The 17,095-nt window shown below is 39.7% G+C and overlaps 1 protein-coding gene and 14 non-coding genes across 15 annotated transcripts in view; 1 reads left to right on the top strand and 14 right to left on the bottom strand.

Annotated features, from left to right (window-relative positions):
- The window catches only part of LOC133665191 (nucleolar protein 9), a 29,358-nt gene extending 21,638 nt beyond the window's left edge, over positions 1–7,720 (bottom strand). Inside the window, exons 1-3 of the mRNA XM_062070430.1 lie at positions 7,600–7,720; positions 4,387–4,604; positions 2,938–3,174 (exon numbers count right to left, since the gene is read on the bottom strand). Coding sequence (XP_061926414.1) covers positions 2,938–3,174; positions 4,387–4,603 — 454 coding nt within the window. The 5' untranslated portion in view covers position 4,604; positions 7,600–7,720. The remainder of the gene's footprint in view (positions 1–2,937; positions 3,175–4,386; positions 4,605–7,599) is intronic.
- A 978-nt stretch (positions 7,721–8,698) lies between these two features.
- trnay-gua (transfer RNA tyrosine (anticodon GUA)) lies at positions 8,699–8,784 on the bottom strand. Its single transcript is given in 2 exon segments — positions 8,699–8,734; positions 8,748–8,784. It is a non-coding gene; the product is annotated as a tRNA-Tyr (tRNA).
- Positions 8,785–9,655: 871 nt separating this feature from the next.
- Positions 9,656–9,742, bottom strand: trnay-gua (transfer RNA tyrosine (anticodon GUA)). The gene is given in 2 exon segments: positions 9,656–9,691; positions 9,706–9,742. It is a non-coding gene; the product is annotated as a tRNA-Tyr (tRNA).
- Positions 9,743–10,230: 488 nt separating this feature from the next.
- On the bottom strand, positions 10,231–10,303 carry trnaf-gaa (transfer RNA phenylalanine (anticodon GAA)). The gene has a single exon. It is a non-coding gene; the product is annotated as a tRNA-Phe (tRNA).
- A 464-nt stretch (positions 10,304–10,767) lies between these two features.
- On the bottom strand, positions 10,768–10,854 carry trnay-gua (transfer RNA tyrosine (anticodon GUA)). The gene is given in 2 exon segments: positions 10,768–10,803; positions 10,818–10,854. It is a non-coding gene; the product is annotated as a tRNA-Tyr (tRNA).
- A 651-nt stretch (positions 10,855–11,505) lies between these two features.
- On the bottom strand, positions 11,506–11,578 carry trnaf-gaa (transfer RNA phenylalanine (anticodon GAA)). Its single transcript has one exon. It is a non-coding gene; the product is annotated as a tRNA-Phe (tRNA).
- A 263-nt stretch (positions 11,579–11,841) lies between these two features.
- trnay-gua (transfer RNA tyrosine (anticodon GUA)) lies at positions 11,842–11,928 on the bottom strand. The gene is given in 2 exon segments: positions 11,842–11,877; positions 11,892–11,928. It is a non-coding gene; the product is annotated as a tRNA-Tyr (tRNA).
- Positions 11,929–12,497: 569 nt separating this feature from the next.
- Positions 12,498–12,584, bottom strand: trnay-gua (transfer RNA tyrosine (anticodon GUA)). Its single transcript is given in 2 exon segments — positions 12,498–12,533; positions 12,548–12,584. It is a non-coding gene; the product is annotated as a tRNA-Tyr (tRNA).
- Positions 12,585–13,127: 543 nt separating this feature from the next.
- Positions 13,128–13,214, bottom strand: trnay-gua (transfer RNA tyrosine (anticodon GUA)). The gene is given in 2 exon segments: positions 13,128–13,163; positions 13,178–13,214. It is a non-coding gene; the product is annotated as a tRNA-Tyr (tRNA).
- A 289-nt stretch (positions 13,215–13,503) lies between these two features.
- Positions 13,504–13,590, bottom strand: trnay-gua (transfer RNA tyrosine (anticodon GUA)). The gene is given in 2 exon segments: positions 13,504–13,539; positions 13,554–13,590. It is a non-coding gene; the product is annotated as a tRNA-Tyr (tRNA).
- A 418-nt stretch (positions 13,591–14,008) lies between these two features.
- Positions 14,009–14,081, top strand: trnak-uuu (transfer RNA lysine (anticodon UUU)). The gene has a single exon. It is a non-coding gene; the product is annotated as a tRNA-Lys (tRNA).
- A 590-nt stretch (positions 14,082–14,671) lies between these two features.
- On the bottom strand, positions 14,672–14,744 carry trnaf-gaa (transfer RNA phenylalanine (anticodon GAA)). The gene has a single exon. It is a non-coding gene; the product is annotated as a tRNA-Phe (tRNA).
- Positions 14,745–15,367: 623 nt separating this feature from the next.
- trnah-gug (transfer RNA histidin (anticodon GUG)) lies at positions 15,368–15,439 on the bottom strand. Its single transcript has one exon. It is a non-coding gene; the product is annotated as a tRNA-His (tRNA).
- Positions 15,440–15,941: 502 nt separating this feature from the next.
- Positions 15,942–16,028, bottom strand: trnay-gua (transfer RNA tyrosine (anticodon GUA)). Its single transcript is given in 2 exon segments — positions 15,942–15,977; positions 15,992–16,028. It is a non-coding gene; the product is annotated as a tRNA-Tyr (tRNA).
- A 289-nt stretch (positions 16,029–16,317) lies between these two features.
- trnay-gua (transfer RNA tyrosine (anticodon GUA)) lies at positions 16,318–16,404 on the bottom strand. Its single transcript is given in 2 exon segments — positions 16,318–16,353; positions 16,368–16,404. It is a non-coding gene; the product is annotated as a tRNA-Tyr (tRNA).
- Positions 16,405–17,095: the final 691 nt, after the last annotated feature.

Below are 17,095 nucleotides of genomic sequence, written 5' to 3'. Positions count from 1 at the left end.
AGACCGCAAGAGTCAAAATGTTAAAAGAGCCATATTGGACCAAAAAAAACTAAATCTGTCTGGAGCCACAAAAAATTAAAAGCCTTATATAAGTGTTATAATGAAGTTGTGGCATATTAAGCCTGGTGAAGCTAATCAAACAGCGTATTTATTTAATCCAACTCATGTTAAGAGAGGTTCAAAAGTTCCTATACGTCTTCTCAGAGAGAAAGAGGGAGTCATTTTTTGGGGGGGGGGGGGGTTCAAATACAGGGAAGATTTTGAAGATGTAGTAACCTGAAATCGCCAGTAGGTGTCAGTCACACGAGCAGTCTGTCATTAAAAGTGCAGCAACAGACTGAGCCAGTGTGACATTATTCTGCAAAGTGTTTATATTAGCTGTATTGGCCTACTATCAAAATGGCTAAGTAGGCCACAAACTCATAATGAGCACTTATCATTAAATGTTTATTTTCCCGCATCAACATGACAACTCTGCTGTACGATGGTGCTTTAAGTTGAACTTCCATTACAATATTAATGTATTATCTTACACTGCATGGATGAAATTATACAAATACAATAAACAAATCAGATGGATTTGATAAAACAACAAAATGGAATGTGTTTGTGACGCGAATGACAGAAACTTAACATTTATTATACATATTTTTACAGCATTGGAAAATGTTAATGTTTGTGTCATATTTGTCCGCCTACAGAAACCATATGAAAATAAATGTAAAAAAAAATTTCCCCCGATATATTTCCATTTTCATACAGTTTTGAAAAAGCTAAAGGGAAACACGAGGGCTGCGTTAAAAGATACGGCTCGAGAGCCGCGGGTTGCCGACCCCCGGGCCTAGAGCCAAGACAGAAAGCAGGGAGAACGCTATGGACGATTAGAAGGCGGAATGGCACTTGTACTTCACCCATGAGTGAAGTACAAATGCACTGCCCGTCCAAAAGATGCCGCCAAAGCACACCATTTCAATGAAGAAAAATTTCCTACGCGTTCAAAGCGTAGGAAAAAAGTGCAGAATTTACAGTACTGATCAAAAGTTGTCTTATTTGGCTCGTATTTTGTCAGTTTTTTCACCATGATGAGGGTGAGTCCATAAAGCGCCAAATGGCCAACTGAATGATTTTGTATTGCACCGATAAAAAAACACTGTAGCCATTCAGCCGGCGGCACATGCACCGCTCGTCCAAAAGATGGCGCCAAAGCACAAACAATAACACACCATTTTATTGAAGAAAAATCCATGAATCAGCCGCAGGATTCAAAGATTAAAGATTAAGTTTAAAGTAGCAATGATTGTCACACACACACTAGATGTGGTAAAATTTGTCCTCTGCATTTGTCCCATCCCCTTGGGGAGCAGTGGGCAGCAGCGGCGCCGCGCCCGGGAATCATTTTGGTGATTTAACCCCCAACTCCAACCCTTTGTTGCTGAGTGCCAAGCAGGGAGGTTATGGGTCCCATTTTTATAGTCTTTGGTATGACTCGGCTGGGATTTGAACTCCAACCTACCGATCTCAGGGCGGACACTCTAAGCGTAGGAAAAAAGTCCGTAATTTATAGTGCTGATCAAAAGTTGTCTTCTATTTTGTCATTTTTTCACAACGATGAGAGTGAGTCCATAACGCGCCAAATGGCCGACTGAATGATTTTGTATTGCACTGAGAAAAGGTAGGAATTATAGCAAAAAATAAAAACAGTAAACGACCGTAAATGACAAGGAACCCCACGCCGAGGTGACAAATCTCAACATACCTGCTGACCTGGACACCCGTCTGATGGCGCTCGTGATTAAATGTTTATTTTCCCGCATCAACATGACAACTACGATGGTGCTTTAAGTTTAACTTCCATTACAATATTAATGTATTATCTTACATTGCATGGATGAAATTATATAAATACAATAAACAAATCAGATGGATTCGAATAAACAACAAAATGGAACGTGTTTGTGTCGCAGGCTATGATGCAAAAATGACAGAAAAGTTGAAATGTAATATTTCTCATACATATTTTTACAGCATTGGAAAATGTTAATGTTTGTGTCAGGTTTGTCCGCCTACAGAAACCATATTCAAATTAAAATTAAAATGTTTCCCCCGATATATTTCCATTTTCATACATTTTTGAAAAAGCTCCAGGGAAACACTAGGGCGGCGTTAAAAGATACGACTCGAGAGCCGCGGGTTGCCGACCCCCGGGCCTAGAGCCAAGACAGAAAGCAGGGAGAACGCTATGGACGATTAGAAGGCGGAATGGCCCTTGTACTTCCGGTTCGAAGCTTTAAACGGCGGGAAAAACACCGTAGCCATTCACCCGGCGGCACATGCACTGTTCGTCCAAAAGATGGCGCCAAAGCACAAACAATAATACACCATTTTATTGAAGAAAAATCCATAAATCAGCCGCAGGGTTCAAAGCGTAGGAAAAAAGTCCAGGATTTACAGTACTGATCAAAAGTTGTCTTATTTGGCTTGTATGTCGTCATTTTTTTCACCACGATGAGGGTGAGTCCATAAAGCGCCAAATGCCCGACTGAATGATTTCGTATTGCACTGATAAAAAGGTAGGAATTATTGTAAACAATGAAAACAGTAAACACTTGTACTGCCGGTTCAAAGCTTTAAACGGCAGGAAACATTGTAGCCATTAACCCGGCGGCACCTGCACTGCTCGTCCAAAAATATGGCGCCAAAGCACAAACAATAACACACCATTTCAATGAAGAAAAATCCACAAATCAGCCGCAGGGTTCAAAGCGTAGGAAAAAAGTCCGGAAATTACAGTACTGATCAAAAGCGGTCTTGTATTTTGTCATTTTTTCACCACAATGAGAGTGAGTCCATAACGTGCCAAATGGCCGACTGAATGATTTTGTATTGCACTGATAAAAGGTAGGAATTATTGTAAAAAATGAAATGATCTCAACATACCTGCTGACCTGGACACCTGTCTGACGGCGCTCTCCACGACATGGCCGCCGCATTGGTCACAGGAAACGGCCTTGAACTCTGACCCCGATTCGCCGCCCAGCTCAGACAGCACCTCCGCCACCTGGCCGGGACTGCACAGCGGGAGGAGGCGCTGCAGAGCGATACTTCCCGTGCCGTCCGTCGCCACCACGGCCGCTTTGCCTTGGATTTCGCGCAGGATGTTTTCCACAAACATCGCTGCAAATGACAGTGAAATGAGGACTCGGTTAGAATGTCTTCGTGCACATATCCAGGAGGGTTTTAATAAATGAAGTTATAGAGAGAAGCGATAGGTAAAGGTGGGGGGCTGTTTTAGACTGTAATTTAATGCTAACCAATCTGTAGCTTTACTACATCAACGTATTCAACTCATACATTAATTTTAAAGACAAATCATGGCATTACTAGTTTCCACTGGTCTTGTTCCGTAACGGTACCAAAATGTATTTCAATACATTTTTTTATATAAAAGGGGGACCGCAAAAAATGTCGATATTGGCTTTATTTTAAAAGAAATTGTTATAATAATCAAACATACGATTCTTATTGCAATCAAATAATTTTAGAAGACTTAAACAAAAGGGTATTAAATAAGATAGTGAACATACTACCGGACGACTTATCTTTTAGTAATACCGTATCTTCCGGACTATAGAGTGCACCAAGAAATAAGCTGTAAATTTTAGAAGAAACAAATATGTTACCATATATTAGCCGCACTGAAGTATAAGCCGCATATATACCAATATAATCAATACAATCTGCAAGGGATACATATAGTCCGTAAGCACACATGATACTAATAATACTAACCTTTAACAGTTCATTTTACTCATTTTCATTAATTACTAGTTTCTATGTAACTGTTTTTTCATTGTTTTACTTTCTTTTTTTATTCAAGAAAATGTTTTTAATTTATTTATCTTATTTTATTAATTTTTTTTTTTTTTAAAAAGGACCTTGTCTTCACCAGACCAGGTTGTCAATGAAATTAGATTGTTTAAAAGGGTTCTTAAAAACCAGGTCCAGTCCAGATTATGTCCAGGTTGGGCTCAGCAACACACACCTTCATTTATGTACACTCAAAATGAGGAAACACAACAACAGATTGCATATAATCTATAAACAAAATTACATTTTCAAAATAAGCCTTTTTAGGACTTCCCATCTTTTTTTAATGTTTAGTGGGCATCATTATCGGTTTCAACCGTATAACTTTAAAAAACACTGAATAAATGTTTTATAAGAAAGTAATACTAAGTGAATATCTGTTTTTGGCCTTAAAAATACACCTTTTATTGAGTACTATAATTAAATTGACTAAATCGTGACTGTCGATGAACTCTCCTAAAATAACAATTGTTCATTTTTTTTTTCCTGGACTCATTTGGGTGCCACAAAAATACTCACCTCTGGCCTCAGCGTCTTCAAAGTCTTCCTTCAGTCTCTCCCCAATTCGACGAAAGTAACCGACGCTCTCTGCGTCCAGACGCTTTTTCCCACGATCGCCTGGAGCCTTGCACCCGTCTTCTGCCGTCTTCCTCCTCTTCTCTCCTCCAGGGCCGGCGTCTGCATGGTCGGCCCTTTTCTTGTCACCTCTTTTCTGGGTCTTTGCCTTTTCCAGCATCCTTTTTTTTAAATTTAGAAATAAAACACAGTTGAAAGAATGTTACAATTTACTGTACCACCCAAAACGATTCAGTGAGTTGAAATCGATTCAGTAACTTTTTAAGTAGGGTTGTGCGGTATACCGGTACTAGTATAGTATCGCGGTACTAATCAATCAAAAACGGTACTATACTCCGTTTGAAAAGTACCGGTACCCGGGCGTGACGTCATGTCGTGACATTGCTGGTTTTACGAGCAGAGGAGCATGTTCGGCAGCGCGCGCGCACAGAGTACTTGCAAGCAGACACGGTGTGTAGACAGAAAAGGGAGAATGGACACATTTTGGCTTAAAAAGTAAAGCTAAAGGGGAAGTTATAACACTGAAACAGGAAGAGGTGCTTTAAGACATGGCTACTTAGCTAGCGGCTAACATCCATCCGCAGTGTTTTAGCTACTTATAAATCACTAATCCTCACCTCCAAGGCGTCAAATAAGAGTACGTTTCTTACAGGTATCATTATCACTGGAGGACGAGGAATAGCTAAACACGCTTCACTACACACCGTAGGAGGATACAATAGCTCACCGGCGTCAAAATGTAAACAAACGCCATGGGTGGATCTACACCAGACATCCACTGTAATGATACCAAGTACAGGAGCGTATCTAGTCGATACTACTATGATCGATATTTTTTAGCATCACAAAATCGATCGTTTTTTAAATATTTATAATATATTTATAAACTCAGGAAATATGTCCTTGGACACATGAGGACATTGAATATGACCAATGTATGATCCTGTATCTACTACGGCTGCAACAACTAATCGATTAAAATCGATTATAAAAATAGTTGCCGTCAATTCGTTGGATCTATGCTATGCACAGAGGCAATTTATGTGTATATATATTTTTTTTTTTAAATAAACCTTTATTCATAAACTGCAACATGTACAAACAGCTGAGAAACAATAGTCAAAATAAGTATGGTGCAAGTATGCTGGTTTTTTTCAATAAAATACTAGAAAGGATAGAAATGTAGTTTGTCTCTTTTATCCGATTATTAATCAATTAATCGAAGTAATAATCGACAGATTAATCAATTATCAAATTAATCGTTAGTTGCAGCCCTAAAAATATTATGATGGTGAGGGGGGGTGGCGTTCATATGTTGTCAATATTCACTGTTTTATCCTTCATAGTTAATATTGTAAAATATTGTAATAATAATAATAATATTGTAAAATACAATGGAGAGGGGGGGGGGGGGGCGTTCATATGTTGTCAATATTCACTGTTTTATCCTTCATAGTTAATATTGTAAAATATTGTAATAATAATAATATTGTAAAATATTACGATGGTGAGGGGGGGTGGCGTTCATTTGTTGTCAATATTCAGTGTTTTATCCTTCATAGTTAATATTGTAAAATATTTTAATAATAATAATATTATTGTAAAATATTACGATGGTGAGGGGGGGTGACGTTCATATGTTGTCAATATTCAGTGTTTTATCCTTCATAGTTAATATTATAAAATATTGTAATAATAATAATAATAATAATATTGTAAAATACAATGGAGAGGGGGGTGGCGTTCATATGTTGTCAATATTCAGTGTTTTATCCTTCATAGTTAATATTGTAAAATATTGTAATAATAATAATATTGTAAAATATTATGATGGTGGGGGGGGTGACGTTCATATGTTGTCAATATTCAGTGTTTTATCCTTCATAGTTAATATTGTAAAATATTGTAATAATAATAATAATAATATTGAAAAATATTACGATGGTGAGGGGGGGTGATGTTCATATGTTGTCAATATTCAGTGTTTTATCCTTCATAGTTAATATTGTAAAATATTGTAATAATAATAATAATAATATTGAAAAATATTACGATGGTGAGGGGGGGTGACGTTCATATGTTGTCAATATTCAGTGTTTTATCCTTCATAGTTAATATTGTAACATATTGTAATAATAATATTGTAAAATTTTAGATGGTGAGGGGGGGTGACGTTCATATGTTGTCAATATTCAGTGTTTTATCCTTCATAGTTAATATTATAAAATATTGTAATAATAATAATATTGTAAAATACAATGGAGAGGGGGGTGGCGTTCATATGTTGTCAATATTCAGTGTTTTATCCTTTATAGTTAATATTGTAAAATATTGTAGTAATAATAATATTGTAAAATATTATGATGGTGGGGGGGTGACGTTCATATGTTGTCAATATTCAGTGTTTTATCCTTCATAGTTAATATTGTAAAATATTGTAATAATAATAATAATAATATTGAAAAATATTACGATAGTGAGGGGGGGTGATGGTCATATGTTGTCAATATTCAGTGTTTTATCCTTCATAGTTAATATTGTAAAATATTGTAATAATAATAATAATAATATTGTAAAATATTAAAATGGAGAGGGGGGGTGGCGTTCATATGTTGTCAATATTCAGTGTTTTATCCTTCATAGTTAATATTGTAAAATATTGTAATAATAATAATAATAATATTGTAAAATATTACGATGGTGAGGGGGGGTGACGTTTATATGTTGTCAATATTCAGTGTTTTTATCCTACGTAGTTAAGTATCGGAATACATTATGGTACTAGTACCAAAAATATTGGTATACTTCGTACACCTTGGATTGATCACCTGTCAATCACATATATTATTGACCCAACATGTATTTAGGCGCACATGCAAATCTGGAATTTTACAAACGCATCTCTAATGTTATTATACGTCATCGTTAGTGTATTTATATAAATAATTACAAATGTGACGTAATGGTCTGCTGCCTTTTTGCAGGTTTATTATTATTTAAAGGCTGTTCGAGTGAGGGTTAAATACGTGAACAGGCACAACATTGCAACGTTCTAGCAAAGGAATTCGAGTATTAAAAACGTCCTAACCTGACGGTGAGGAATTTAAAGTCAGTAGCTAACCGAAAGAGAAAGAAAATAAATCATTTTGTACTCACGTGTTAGCGACTTTACTCCGGCAAAGTTGAGCGAATGTACTTCCGGTAAAAGGCGGAAACCTTTTCTTCTTCTGCGGACAATCGGCGAAACGCAAGCTACCGCCACCACATGGTCAGTCCATGAAGTGTCGTTTAAAAATGAATACAGCTTTCAAACTATGACGCATGTTTCAAAAGCCCTCGTTACGTCAGATGAGATGCATTCTTATATTTAAAAAAATAAAATTAAAAATAAAAGTTTTAATATTGTGTGCCGTGTAGAATGGATGACTTTAGAACAAAACAAATGCCAACAAACTATAACGTTTTTATAAATGTTTAAAATATGGTCATTTGTGTAAATTATTTTTTATTGGTCACAATTGGAAGACCCACAGCTGTTTTAACTTTTTTTTATTGGAAATGCACAACAAAGGCACAAATTACTCAATGTGAGCCGACAATTATTGCAAACTAATATGTGTGAAGTGAAGTGAAATATATTTATATAGCGCTTTTACATAGTGAAACCCAATATCTAAGTTACATTTAAACCAGTATGGGTGACACTGGGAGCAGGTGGGTAAAGTGTCTTGCCCAAGGACACAACAGCAGTGAATAGGATGGCGGAAGCAGGGATCGAACCTGAAACTCTTGGTGCAATGGTGCAACATAAAACACATATAACACAGAATAGGTAATAACATGAGCTGTAACTGAGCTATCAGGTCTTGTTATTGTTCATGTGCCTGATGGCCGAGGGGGAAAAAACTGTTCAGGTGGCGGGAGGTGTGGGTCTGGATGGACCGTAGTCTCCTGCCTGAGGGGAAGCAAGGGTAAATACCATGTCCCGGATTCTAACCACTATACGATCACGGCTGTAGCTCCCCATCTTGATTGGTAGAGTGTTTGCTCTCCTGATGTCTAATGTTAGACGATCTGTTAAAGCGACAATCTGTTTGAACGACATCATGCCAGAAACACACCTGTCTTATAGAGACTGGTATGACCAAAGGATACCTGATAGAGGCCAATGTCATAGTGGTAATGGTTTTGAACGGACGTCAGACATTATTTTGATTCTTTTTTGAATGACATCACATAAAAATGTAACGGGTGATCCTTCGAGCCGGATTTGAACCAGCGACCTAAGGATTTCAGCAGAACAACTACAGTCCTCCGCTCTACCAACTGAGCTATCGAAGGGTCTGTATCAACCTAAGGATTTCAGCATGAGTAACTACAGTCCTCAGCTCTACCAACTGAGCTATCGAAGGGTCTGTATCAACCTAAGGATTGCAGCATGAGTAACTACAGTCCTCAGCTCTACCAACTGAGCTATCGAAGGGTCTGTATCAACCTAAGGATTTCAGCATGAGTAACTACAGTCCTCAGCTCTACCAACTGAGCTATCGAAGGGTCTACAGCAGTTTACTCTCTAGCAATTCATTGTACTAATATTTGGATAACTGTTGTACAGAAACCCATCTGGTGTATCGTCCATTTGACGACACACCAGATCAATGCCCAGCCCAATCAGCAGATGCCCAGCGATTACGGTTCCAAATAGGTAGATGTCTTCCAGATGTCTTCTGGTCATCCTGACCAGATGCCCAAACCACCTCATCTGGCTCCTCTCGATGTGGAGGAGCAGCGGTTTTACTTTGAGCTCCTCCCGGATGACAGAGCTTCTCACCCTATCTCTAAGGGAGAGCCCCGCCACTCTGCGGAGTAAACTCATTTCGGCCGCTTGTACCCGTGATCTTGTTCTTTCGGTCATAACCCAAAGCTCATGACCACAGGTGAGGATGGGAATGTAGATCGACTGGTAAATTGAAAGCTTTGCCTTCCGGCTCAGCTCCTTCTTTACCACAAAGGATCGATACAGCGATCGCATTACTGAAGACGCCGCACCGATCCGCCTGTCGATATCACCATCCACTCTTCCCTCACTCGTGAAAAAGACTCTGAGGTACTTTTTCCCCAACCCGGAGATGGCACTCCACCTTTTTCCTTAGGATGTCGGACATTATTATGATTCTTTTTTGAATGACTTCACATAAAAACAATCAACAGATCCTTCGAGCCAGAGTTGAACCAGCGACCTAAGGATGTCTGCATTAGCAACTACAGTCCTCCGCTCTACCAACTGAGCTATCGAAGGCCTTACCATTGCTTTTTCTTTAGGAATAAAAGATAATAATGGAAGAACCAGCTTCTACAGTACACGAGAGACGCTAAAAAACTAAAAAAAGTTACTTACTTTTTGACATTATGATATTAACACTTTTTTAACAAGATTTAGGAGTGACTCTAGATAAAGTCTCTTTCGATCAAGTGGTCAAGTGATGCTAACTCGGATTTTTGTGTTTTGTGTATTAGGCGTCAATATTTATTGACTGACCTTATGTGCGTCAAACCTAATTGAACTCTCAAAAGTGTTTTTAAAGCTCAAACTTTGACCATGTACGTTTTGACAATCTTTTATGTAGACATTTTGAATGTTTATTTTTCAACTGAAAATATACCGAAATGAGTCATTGAATATTTTGCTACCAAAAATAACATGAATATTGCAAACATTGGGTGGAATTTTTAAGAACATTTCAATAGTTGATAGGTTTAGGAGAAATGAAAAAGAACGCAGAATTGTGCTGAAACCCGGGGTCGAACCGGGGACCTTCAGATCTTCAGTCTGACGCTCTCCCAACTGAGCTATTTCAGCTATACTAACAATGCTTTGGCTTCACTTTTTAAAATGTAACCAAGGTCTGCCCTGTTGGTAACTTTTGAGGGCTGCAAGGAGGCCTTTCCAAGGGGTCTCGGAGCCTAGTATTGGTCAGCAGAACAGTACAAGGGATAAACTGACAGCACAAAGCACACATCAGTCATATTAAATCATGCATCAAGGCCAATACTGTAATGACATAAAATAGATATTTTGAATTTTGCCAAAGTATCTGGTTGGTTTCAGATCTTGTTCAACCACTTACCAGAAGGAACAAAATACCTCTCTTTCAAAAAAAGTCAGTTTGAAAAAAGGGTAAAATGCCATGACCAGGATTGCTGCGAACACAACACAGAGTACTAACCACTATACAATCATGGCTCACTCTACCCGTTTCCTTAGGATATTGGACATTATTATGATTCTTTTTTGAATGACGTCACATAAAAAGAGTTAAGGGGTCCTTCGAGCCGGAGTTGAACCAGCGACCTAAGGATGCCAGCATTAGCAACTACAGTCCTCCGCTCTACCAACTGAGCTATCGAAGGTCTTGCTGTCTGTTATCTTTAGGAATTCCATTGATTAAAATCTAATTAACCATTGGACAGAGTTGCAGACATTTGTAATTAAAGATGGAAGAACCAGCTTCTACAGTACACGAGAGATGCTAAAAAACTATTAAAAAAAATGACTGATAGCCTTACTTTTTGACATGATATTAACACTTCTTAACAAGATTTAGGAGTGACTCTAGACAAAGTCTCTTTCGATCAAGTGGTCAAGTGATGCTAACTCCGATTTGTTTTGTCACTTTATGAGGCATCAATGTTTATTGACCGATTTGATTGATTTACTTGTAGGAAAAAGTTGTGGTTAATCTTTAGATGCACCTTCATGTCACACTGAACCCAGCTTTATTACTCGCAGTTTCACGTTATACAGTCCAAGACAAACCCCTGAGGCAACAAATGTATCTTTGATACAGGTAAGGGTCAGTTAAAGACCAGACATTGGCTTAAGGGACAATACATCATTCAACAACGTAATGGTTGTCCCAATTAAAAATGAGGGAAAGGTGTGTGACAACTAATGCTAGGATTCCGCCAGCAAGACTGCAGGTCAGGGAGACCATTTCAGTAGAGTAAGAGCCACAGAAGTCTACTTAGTAGAAACAACTGGTTAAGAAGATCCCACAGTTGTGTTGAAACCCGGGTTTGAACCAGGGACCTTCAGATCTTCAGTCTGACGCTCTCCCAACTGAGCAATTTTAGCTATACACATGGTTTTTGGGTTCACTTTTTCAAATGTAACCAAGGTCTGCCCTGTTGGTGACTTTTGAGGGCTGGAAGGAGGCCTTTCCAAGGGGTCTCAGAGGCTGGTATTGGTCAGCAGAACAGTACAAGGGATAAATTGCTGCGACCACAACACAGAGTACTAACCACTATATGATCATGGCTCACTCCACCCTCTTCCTTAGGATGTCGGACATTATTATGATTTTTTTTTAATGCTGTCACATAAAAACAGTTAAGGGATCCTTCGAGCCGGAGTTGAACCAGCGACCTAAGGATGTCAGCATTAGCAACTACAGTCCTCCGCTCTACCAACTGAGCTATCGAAGGTCCTGCTGTCATTTTATCTTTATGAATTCCGTTGATTAAAATCTAATTAACCATTGGACAGAGTTGCAGACATTTGTAATAAAAGTTGGTGACTTTTGAGGGCTGGAAGGAGGCCTTTCCATGGGGATCTCAGAGCCAGTAGCCCGCGGCCTCTTACCGATCGGACGTGCCCTAAACACCTCCCTAGGGAGGCGTTCGGGTGCCATCCTGACCAGATGCCCGAACCACCTCATCTGGCTCCTCTCCATGTGGAGGAGCAGCGGCTTTACTTTGAGCTCTTCCCGGATGACAGAGCTTCTCACCCTTTCTCTAAAGGAGAAACCAGCCACTCGGCGGAGGAAACTCATTTCGGCCGCTTGTACCCGTGATCTTGTTCTTTCGGTCATAACCCAAAGCTCACGACCATAGGTGAGGATGTCGATCTCACGATCCACTCTTCCCTCAATCGAGAACAAGACTCCGAGGTACTTTTTCCCCAACCCGGAGATGGCACTCCACCTTTTTCCTTAGGATGTCGGACATTATTATGATTCTTTTTTGAATGACATCACATAAAAACACTTAAGGGATCCTTCGAGCCGGAGTTGAACCAGCGACCTAAGGATGTCAGCATTAGCAACTACAGTCCTCCGCTCTACCAGCTGAGCTATCGAAGGGATTGCTGCAGTCACCACACAGAGTACTAACCACTATACGATCACGGCTGTAGCTACCCATCCTGATTGATAATGTGTTTGCTCTCCTGATGTCTAATGTTAAAAAAATCTGCTCAAGCCACATTCTGTTTGAACGACATCATGGAAGAGAATGTCATTCAGTGTGCTAATACCTAATGTTCTGGGGACATTTCTGTCTCATCCAACAAATAAAGTCAATGGACGTCCTCATTCATCCAGGTCATTGTATTCTCAGGTCATGAAATGGATTGTTCAGTTTATCCTAGATGACGTTTCCCTCCTTATACAAGCAGGCTTCATGCTGGTACGGCTTGTCAGCCATGAGAGTGGCCTACATTTTTTTCTAGAGCTCTCCCTTCACTTCATAGATTCATACAGCTGTTGTGGTGGTGTTAAGGTGGACATTAGCATACCTGATAGAGGCCAAGGTCCGAGCGGTAATGGTTTATACAGACGTCCTCAGGATGTCGGAGGTATTTTGATTCTTTTTTTGAATGGCATAATATAAAAATGTAATTGTGATGCTTCGAGCCGGATTTGAACCAGCGACCTAAGGATTTCAGCATGAGCAACTACAGTCCTCCGCTCTACCAACTGAGCTATCGAAGGGTCTGATGTGGTCATCAGCTTCTACAGTACATTAGATGGACTAAAACATGGCAGTACGTTCATTTCCATTTTTTTCGGGAAGTTATTTAAAGTAACAGTTAAAAACAACAAACACCGTTAAACAACGTAACAGTTGTCCGAATTAAAAATGACCAAAAAGGTGTGTGACAACTGATGCTAGGATTCCGCCAGCAAGGCTGGCAGGTAAGGGAGACCATTTCATTCCTTAGGATGTCGGACATTATGATGATTCTTTTTTGAATGACATCACATAAAAACAGGGAAAGGATCCTTCGAGCCGGAGTTGAACCAGCGACCTAAGGATGTCAGCATCAGCAACTACAGTCCTCCGCTCTACCAACTGAGCTATCGAAGGTCCTGCTGTCAGGTTGCATTTAGGAATTCAATTTATTAAAATCTAATTAACCATTGGACAGACAATTGTAATAACATGTAATAATGGAAGAACCAGCCACTCCATAACTGAGCATTTCAGGGTCTCTAAAAAATTAAGCAAAATGCTTCTGGCAAAATTCTGGGGAGCATCCACCTTAAATCCAGCTCAGAGTTGGCAACATCGGGAGAGGAGCTTCTTTTTTGGTCAAAACCTTCTTTGTTGATAACGATGTAAAACTGACCCGACTGTCACAAATGAGGTTTGGGTTCAAGCAATTGGTGAGCTTGAGCTTTGATAGTTCCCAGCTTGTCACTGAACATCCTGACTAATTCAATTTCACCTGAGATTGCCAATATGGCTGTTCTCTCAGATGTTGGGCAAATCAGCGTCGAAAAGGGCCTAGGTAGCTCAGTCGGCAGAGCATCAGACTTTTAATCTGAGGGTCCAGGGTTCAAGTACCTGTTCAGGCGGTTGATGCTTGCCTCCTTACACATCTCAAAAGATGTCTCTTTGCCCCCCTGCAGCAGTCCTTGTAACCTGCATTTAATTTAGATAGTTCTCAACAGCGATTGTTTTTTGTCTTTCATTTGAAAAACTGAAATCCAAAAAAATCCCTTACATCCACTTTAGCTCAGGTGGGAGAGCGTTAATGCGATCATCTGAAGGTTTAAACGCAATACCTTAAACTCAAATTGTTAGACAGTGTATCTGTATGAAAGAGTTGTGGTTAATCTTTTGCTGTAAGTGTGTTGGATGCACCCTCACGTCACACTGAGCTCAGCTTTACTACTCTCAGTTTCCAGTTATACAGTCCAAGACAAATTTGTGTTTGAAACAGCCCGATGTAAGGGTCAGTTAAAGACCAAACATTGGCTTTAGGAACGATACACTGTTAAACAACGTAACGGTTGTCCAAATTAAAAAATGGAGAAAAGGTGTGTGACAACTGATGCTAGGATTCCACCAGCAAGGCTGGGCGATCAGGGAGACCATTTCAGTATTGTAAGAGCCACAGATAGCTTATTAGTAAAAACAACCGGTTTAAAAGTACACAGAGAAGTGCTGAAACCCGGGGTCGAACCAGGGACCTTCAGATCTTCAGTCTGACGCTCTCCCAACTGAGCTATTTCAGCTTTTCCTATTAGTTTTGGGTTCACTTCGTCAAATGTAACCAAGGTCTGCCCTGTTGGTGACCTTTGAGTTCTGGAAGGAGGCCTTTCCAAAGGGGTCTCAGAACCTAGTACTGGTCAGCAGAACAGGTACTTGAATCCCGGAAGCTCAAAAAGAATGTCTTACACTCCATGACTGAGCATTTCATGGTTTCTAAAAAATTGCCTTAAAATGCTTGTGAAGAATGTTTTACTACCAAGAATGTCATGAATATTGCAAACATTTGGCAGATTTTTCAGAAATTTTCAAAAGTTCTTAGGAGGCTAATAATTAAGTCTTCAAGAGTAGATGAACTCTGCTTCAGAAAATGTTATTGTTATGTATTGACATTGTTTATAACAAAGACAATAAAGTATTGATCTATTGACTGAGCTTATAATGCAATTTCACCAAGGGATAAACTAACAGCACAAAGCACACATCAGTCATATTAAATCATGCATCAAGGCCAATACTGTAATGACATCAAATAGATATTTTGAATGTTGCCAGAGTACCTGGTCGGTTTCAAATCGTGTTCAACTACTTACCAGAGGGAACAACATACCTCTTTTTCAAAAATAGACAGTTTGAAGAAAGGGGAAAGTGCCGTGACCCGGATTCGAACCAGGGTTGCTGCGGCCACAACACAGAGTACTAACCACTATACGATCACGGCTGTAGCTACCAATCCTGATTGATGTGTTTGCTCTCCTGATGTCTAATGTTAAACGATCTGATCAAGCCACATTCTGTTTGAACGACATCATGGAAGAGAATGTCATTCAGTGTGCTAACACCTAATGTTCTGGAGACATTTCTGTCTCATCCGACAAATAAAGTCAATGGACGTCCTCATTCATCCAGGTCATTGTATTCTCAGGTCATGAAATGGATCACAACTGGATTCTTCAGTTCGTCCTAGATGACGTTTCGCTCCTTATACAAGCAGGCTTCATGCTGGCACGGCTTGTCAGCCATGAGAGTGGCCTACATTTTTTTCTAGACCTCTCCCTTCACTTCATAGATTCATACCGCTGTTGTGGTGGTGTTAAGGTGGACATTAGCATACCTGATAGAGGCCAAGGTCCGAGCGGTAATGGTTTATACAGACCTCCTCAGGATGTCGGAGGTATTTTGATTCCTTTTTGAATGACATCATATAAAAATGTAATGGGTGATCCTTCGAGCCGGATTTGAACCAGCGACCTAAGGATGACAACATCAGCAACTACAGTCCTCCGCTCTACCAACTGAGCTATCGAAGGGTGTGATGTGGTCATCAGCTCCTACAGTACATTAGATGGACTAAAACATGGCAGTACGTTCATTTCCATTTTTTTCGGGAAGTTATTTAACGTAACAGTTAAAAACAACAAACACCGTTAAACAGCGTAACAGTTGTCCAAATTAAAAATGACCAAAAAGGTGTGTGACAACTGATGCTAGGATTCCGCCAGCAAGGCTGGCAGGTAAGGGAGACCATTTCATTCCTTAGGATGTCGGACATTATGATGATTCTTTTTTGAATGACATCACATAAAAACAGGGAAAGGATCCTTCGAGCCGGAGTTGAACCAGCGACCTAAGGATGACAGCATCAGCAACTACAGTCCTTTGCTCTACCAACTGAGCTATCGAAGGTCCTGCTGTCAGGTTGCATTTAGGAATTCAATTTATTAAAATCTAATTAACCATTGGACAGAGTTGCAGACATTTGTAATAACATGTAATAATGGAAGAACCAGCCACTCCATAACTGAGCATTTCAGGGTCTTTAAAAAATTAAGCAAAATGCTTCTGGCAAAATTCTGGGGAGCATCCACCTTAAATCCAGCTCAGAGTTGGCAACTTCGGGAGAGGAGCTTCTTTTTTGGTCAAAACCTTCTTTGTTGATGACGATGTAAAACTGACCCGACTGTCACAAATGAGGTTTGGGTTCAAGCAATTGGTGAGCTTGAGCTTTGATAGTTCCCAGCTTGTCACTGAACATCCTGACTAATTCAATTTCACCTGAGATTGCCAATATGGCTGTTCTCTCAGATGTTGGGCAAATCAGCGTCGAAAAGGGCCTGGGTTGCTCAGTCGGCAGAGCATCAGACTTTTAATCTGAGGGTCCACGGTTCAAGTACCTGTTCAGGCGGTTGATGCTTGCCTCCTTACACATCTCAAAAGATGTCTCTTTGCCCCCCTGCAGCAGTCCTTGTAACCTGTATTTAATTTAAATAGTTCTCAACAGCGATTGTTTTTTGTCTTTCATTTGAAAAACTGAAATCCAAAAAAATCCCTTACATCCACTTTAGCTCAGGTGGGAGAGCGTTAATGCGATCATCTG

The sequence above is a fragment of the Entelurus aequoreus genome, linkage group LG14, assembly GCF_033978785.1.
Source record: "Entelurus aequoreus isolate RoL-2023_Sb linkage group LG14, RoL_Eaeq_v1.1, whole genome shotgun sequence".
In the NCBI taxonomy this organism is placed as follows: Eukaryota; Metazoa; Chordata; class Actinopteri; order Syngnathiformes; family Syngnathidae; genus Entelurus; species Entelurus aequoreus.
Note: the sequence above shows the minus strand (reverse complement) of the source record. Positions and strands in the feature narration are given on the sequence as shown.